Source organism: Pundamilia nyererei, unplaced genomic scaffold, assembly GCF_000239375.1.
Source record: "Pundamilia nyererei isolate P.nyererei 1_Seehausen unplaced genomic scaffold, PunNye1.0 scaffold00002, whole genome shotgun sequence".
Classification (NCBI taxonomy): domain Eukaryota; kingdom Metazoa; phylum Chordata; class Actinopteri; order Cichliformes; family Cichlidae; genus Pundamilia; species Pundamilia nyererei.
The window spans coordinates 6,557,993-6,564,716 of NW_005187403.1; the positions used below are offsets into that span (position 1 = coordinate 6,557,993).

Sequence of the window (6,724 nt, forward strand, 5' to 3'; positions counted from 1 at the left end):
TAGATAGATAGATAGATAGATAGATAGATAGATAGATAGATAGATAGATAGATAGATAGATAGATAGATAGATAGATAGATAGATAGATATCTAATAAGATAAAATCTATTTGAAAACCCAAACTTATGTTTTGTTTTTGGATGAGTATATGTGAGAGAAGGCAGACTGACTTTACAATTATACAACTGACGCATCATGTTTGTCATTTGGTTTCAATTTTCTAAACAGAATGCAAAAATACAGCCAAGGTGTTTAGTAACCAACCCCTCCAAAATTGTGGGTACTGTTCTTCCTCATCAGTATTTCATAATGGCCATGGCATAACCGCCTCCCAGTTTTACTGGTCAGACTGAAGAGTCATTAAAAATTACAACACAACAGCCACTAACTTTGCTCATTATGGTTTGGCTTCACTCGTCTGTGCTGGGAAAATGTAAATCCATTATGGAGGCAGATGTGGCAATGAGAGACCGTGAAGAGTCGTCAGTGGGCATAGACTGAAATGATGAAGAGTGACAGATGACTGACAAGCCCTTTACTTATTTAAAACATTTACATGAACACATCCTGCTGAACTGCGCAAGGTTTTTCTACTGTTATAGAAATATCCAAGAATACTTTATATATCCATCAACTGATCCTAAAGAAACAAATAGGTCATGCATTTGCTTATCGTGTCTAGTTTCTTTTAAAAAAGTAAAATAAACCAGCACTGTTGTCATCATTTAAACTTCTCCTAGTTTGTTGCTGACTTGTCTGGCTCCAGATTCCCATTGGATGCTTTCCAGACAAAACTTCGGTCTGTGAGATTCAAACTTTTTTTTCTAAATCCCCCAAGATAAAGCAACTACAGCACTCTCCACTTCAGAGAAGGGAATTCCAACTGATCAGCACTTAAAACCAATAATTTACCAACAGCAGCCAAGCTGTTACCGTGCTTACTTAGAAATTTTAAGGTGTCCAAGGCAACTGTGCTAAAGCGGTGACGTATCAGTCTCTAAAAGTTGCAGATCTGCTGCACACACAAGCTCTCGGTTATTGCGTACACACACAGGCAGGCACTAATAGAGGCTTTGCAGACTACTGACCGGCAGCTAAGTTGTGTTTATCTGTTTAATTTAGATAAATTGGAAGGCTGAAACATTAAAACCTTGTTTATTTGCTGTCTTCCTGTTCCGATGGTTCCAGCTTCCTCCCCAGAAGACCCAGTCAGATATAAAAGTTAACTTACACACACATCAGACGCACACGCCCTGAAGCACTTGGATTTAGAGTATTTGTGCAGACAGTTAATTGAGAGCTTCTCCCATGCACACCGGCAATTAAAATCCCCCTCATGCACATGTTCATGCACAGATATAAACCAATCGGCCACTGAAAGATGAAGCGAATAACATGGATTATCTGTTACAATGACAACAGATATAATATGCAGCAACTGAATGATTGATCCCCGTGTTATTATTGCTTCCTTTTATCGAGTGACAAAGTGTGTCTAGAGAAGAGGTTGTGGTGGGTGGTTGGGTCAAACACACAGCTTTCACACAGGAGACTGTGATTCACTAATTAGATATCCATGTTTACTTATTACTTTAGAGTTAATTGATTGAGTTTTTACTTCTTTGAGGTCAGGCTTAGACACCTTCTCAAATCCAGGAATAACTGTTTAACTTTTTCACAGCATTAATCATATCAGTATAATTAATCATGGTAAAAGGTCCTGAAGCAGTGACGCTCCTGGGGCAACATTAAAATGTAAGGTTGTGGTAACAATGATATCAGATTGCGTGTGTTGGACGCAGGAATAACTGTGAGTGCTTTACTTTCTTGCCAGGATTTCACTATGGTCATGGCATAAGCACATCTTAATTTTATGCTGAAGTTAATGGCAGAGGAGGTTTGGAACGGTGCAGTTACAGAGTCAGCAGAGCGTTGGCAATTTAGATCTGTTAGGAAAAGGTGTCAGCATTGGTTTTTTTATCCTTTAGCCTTCATTTATCCGATAGTGTTGGAGGAAGGATGCTGTGCATTCCTCTGCGTGAATAGGAAAGTATTAACACAACAGGAGAGAAGGTAAAACATAACAGCCAAAATGTAAGGCCGTCCTTGCAAAACATTGTTTTCTACTTCATCACATGCATGACAAATTAGTCTTGTACACCGTCTGAGTTCAGAAGCATTACGAATACATGATCAGTTGTAAACCTGTGATCAGTATGTCATAGCACTGAGCGTATTACTGATGATAATGGTGGAAGGTAGGCCACAAATATGCTCTCAAATGTGCTATTTGGGAGTCAATCAACAGAACTTCTTACTCCATGATAATAATCAGTAATATGATCACATGATTGTCATAATCTATCAGGAAATAAGTGGCCTTTTGCATGTCTAACAAGGTGATTTTTAATTTTGTGCACGCAAAATGTATCAACAATGAGAATCTTTTGTTATTAACTTCACTAAACAGTTTGAATTTGTTATTTTTCAGTACATTAGGAGCAAGAATTTGGTACAATTAGAAGTAGTGCGCATGAAGGTCATCGCTGTGAAAAGGGAAAAGTGCCCATAAAACAACAAATGTGACACTGACCACTGAGTGATCACTGTGTGTAAGTTTGATTAAAATCTGGCCAATACTGCAGGAGGAGCTGCATTTCTTGTGAACTGTAGCTGGACAGAGGGACAGGTGGTTGTCTTGGCATTGCATGAACTCATAGCCCCCTTCAGCCAGATCAGCTAAAACTGTACACATGTGCACACAAATCGTTTTCTTACTGGGCAGCTCCAGTTTGATGCAGTTGTTGTTATCTCTCCCCACGGGACATTTGTAGACGTCTCCGGTTCTTTTACTCGGCTGTCCTGACAGCGGAGATCCAATCAGAACCCTGAAAAAATAAGGACGAGATGAGAATGGTTACATGGAAAGCCATCCAACATCCACACTACTTGCTTTACAATTGTGATAACAACCGCAATTCAGATGTTATTGCAGCGATTAGAAGCAGTGACTCTGAGATCCACTTCTGAGGTCCACAGCTATTTAGACATGGTTTAATTATACTTGTATAGCAATTGAACGTAAACCATGGTTCACACTGCCTAGTAAAGATGTTATAGTTTATTGTGATTGGCTTGCGAGTTTGTGGCTGCAGTTTTATTATATAATCCCTCTGACACAATAACAAAGAAATAGCTGGAAATAAAAAACAACACCACATAGTAATGGAAGATAACTCCCAGCTGCTTTTATAGCACTTCAGTGTTACGTTTAATGTGCTGGACAAGTTCAATATGTGTCTTGTGTGGGTTTTATTACACTGTGTCTCTCCATCAGTGCATTGATGCTAAAAAAAAGTTTGGTCATCTGCCTTCCTCTAAACGCTCAAACTTATTAACATTCCTGACTCTAATGGACCCTGTGTCATTTGAAGCAAGACGCAGAGAGGAACAACAACACACCCGACACACTTTCTGCTGCCAGCTGCCTGTGAGAAACATTGTAATTATTTACAGCATTGAACGAGCACTCTTTTCACTCAGAAATGAAAAAATAAACACTTCATAATTACTTCATTAATGATAAGTTAAGTGTTCTTCCTGCTCGTGTCACTGCAAAAAAAGAGCAGCTTTAACAAAGGAATGATTGACAACCACTTAAATATTTCAACAGCGGTTCAAAGCACTGGTATGCAACTTTGTCCAAATATTCATGCTGCACACAGGATGAATAACTTTCCCGATCCAATGGATTTTCAAAACTGTTCTTAACATGAAAGCCAGGCTTGTACAGGCTTTATTACATAAAGTTAAGTTTTAAAGGCACAGCCGTGTGAATAACTGTATGTAAAATGTGTGCTGGTGTCATCAACTCTAGATGACTCAGAACTTTCTCCAACAGGGTGTATTTGAAGTCAAACCATGGTCTTTTTCCCCCAACAGTAACCGAGTCATTTTGGCTCGCAGACGTAACCAAAGTAGAAAAGTGAAAATAAGCAGCTGCGAGAGGGAAAATTGAAACGGTGTCCAGATTCCACTGTTTAGCTGAACGGCAATGAAATGGGTCGTTTTCAGATTGAATGAACAAAGATTGATCCTATCATACTATTTGTTTGTTGGGATTTGCATCTACTTCAAAAACAGCTCAACAGGTATGTTTTTGTGACAAGGAAAAAAAACACCTGTTATTAAAATTCTCATTGGTTTGTTGTCAGTATGATAAAAGGGTAAAAATGGCAGTATGGTAACTGGTTGCACTGTAAATGTGAACATGCTAGGATGCTGAATATAGAATTAAACAACTGAAAATGAAGCTGCTAGCTCAGCTTACAACTCTGAATTCTGGTTTATTTGATAATTACTCTTTTTCACTAAGTAGTTTTTCCCGAAAGAAAAAGGTCAGGGATGCAAGTGGCAGGAAATGAGCTTCCTCCAAAGCATGTCTGGGATCTGCTTTGGAGATAGAGCAACAAGCTCAAAGAGCTGCTAAACCTCCACAACAAAATGAGAAAGCTGTGGCAGTTTTGACATCTAATTAGGCTGGCACCTGGAAATCTTGTAGGTGAGATGTTTGGGACGTGTCCCATCAGGAGGAGACTGCTGGAAAACACAGAGCAAGCGAGGAAAATTATGTCTCTCAGCTGGGAGCGCCCCCAGATAAGCTGGAGGACATCGCTAGGGAGAGGGATATCCGGGCACCTCTGTTACCTTCTGCCCCCACAAACCATAATTCATCATTGGATGAATAATATATGGATATTTTTCAGCAAAAAATAGGTTACAAGTTCTTAAACCTTAAAACTCTTTAAATGTTGAATTTCTACAATAATAACAAATCATTTTCACATGATTTAAAAAATGAAAACATTGCACTTTTCTGAAACCTTTCCCAGCAATGTTGTGGAGAGCAGACAAATCTTGGGGTTAGCCAAGGTTACAAGAGGCTCCAGCGAAAAGCTGAACCGCCTGTGCCACATGTAACAGCTTTTCTCTCCCCACCCTCGCTGACGGTTAAGGCATCTGTAACTAATCAGTCACCTCCCACTTACAGCAACCTGCGTGTTACATCACCATGTGATTGCTATAGTTTCTCATTAAAATATTTTCCCAAGCGTAACACTGAGAGCTACAGGTCGTCTCTAATTTTTCCCCACTAAACCTCTGTAAATCATTCAGCCTCGGTCATGTCCTCCCTCCGCTCGCAGCGTGCTTTGCCCTCATCACTAGTGTGAAACAGAACAAAATCAAGCTTTTTGGATGATATGTAGCACACATGTTTGACTGCACTGAGGAGTTTCAGTCGCAAATGGCTCCACTGATTAGCAGTAAGTGAATTACTACAAGTGATCTCATATGATCTCGATAAGTTAACTAGTACAAAGCGCCATCAGGTATAGCCATGCAGGAAAGGATCAGCGATTATAGTGCAACAGGTCTGACTTTAGAGTAACTAAAGGAGTTTGCAGAAAGCAGAAGAGATAAAAGATTTTAAAAACATGTTTCCATGTTTATTTTAGCAAGAAGCCACGGATGCTTGGTTTCATTGTATTAACAGGCTGGGTATGTGAATACTCTGGCGGGCAGTTTAAGGTTAACAGCTAGTAGTAAAAACAAGGACCTTCATTACAGCCGCAGCTGGTGTGCTCGCCCCATCTTTATTTTACAAGCGAATCAGTGTTTTTTTCCTTTTTTTATTATTTTCTGGAGTAGAATTTAACCGAATGAACACTTGTCTTGATACATGTGCACATTTTTGGCCAGAATTCTCTTAAACAAAAATATTTATTGGGAAAAAAAGACACATTTAAAAAATGTATTATACCTCTATTACTTGTCTGTTATATAACATTAGGGATGCTCGTGGCAATTCATTTCTTAATCAGCTAAACAGGTCAGTTAAGAAACAGTCAAATATTAAGTTACATTTGAAAACGGTTTAAAAAAAAATATCCCCATTCCAAAAGGTCACATGACAATCTCATTGGCTCACGGAGTTGTGATGTCACAACACTTTGATCCTTTGAAGTTTGTCCTTAAATAGGGGTGAGAAACAGCAGTTTTTTAGTTCGTGTCCTCGCAGCATTTGTGTTTGCAGCTTTCACACGTTCACCACAGAAACTTTTGGAAACCTTTTCAGAGTTGTCGTGTACAACTTTCAACATGTATCCTACAAGACACCAACCAAGGCAAAAAGATTACGCCGCTTCTCCTTCCTGTCGTGGCCAGCCAAATGACCTCTTAGCCGTCCAAAGGGCATTACATGACAGTAGGAAGGAAAACTACCACCTCCAGAATAAAATTCAACAGATTGAAGACAAGAAACTTCAACTGGAGGAGAAGTGTAGACAGATGGAAGCGCAAAATAAGAACCTTGAAGAAAGACAACAACGCCAGCCCGACATAACAATTATTAATGAGGGCTGGGGAATCAAGTTTGGACAAGCCCGAGACCAGATTGTCTTCCTAATTAAGGAAAACAAGCAAAAGAGCGCGGAACTAAAGGAGATGTCCAACCAGCTTAAAGACAACAAAGCTACTGTTGAGAAGACAGAATGGGATCTCCAATATATGGACCAAAGGAATCGGCTGCTCCAAACAAACTTCGATGAAGCTGTGAAAAAAAATAAAGAAATCCTCCAACAGAAGGAAGAACAGGAGAAAAAGCAAAGAGACATGGAGCACAAACTCAAAGTCACGGAGGAAAAATACAGAATGCTGAAAGAG

The 6,724-nt window shown here is 39.4% G+C and overlaps 1 protein-coding gene across 1 annotated transcript in view; it reads right to left on the reverse strand.

Moving 5' to 3' along the window:
* The window catches only part of itga1 (integrin, alpha 1), a 58,927-nt gene that overhangs the window by 23,167 nt on the left and 29,036 nt on the right, over positions 1-6,724 (reverse strand). Inside the window, exon 3 of the mRNA XM_005720305.1 lies at positions 2,780-2,889. Coding sequence (XP_005720362.1) covers positions 2,780-2,889 — 110 coding nt within the window. The remainder of the gene's footprint in view (positions 1-2,779; positions 2,890-6,724) is intronic.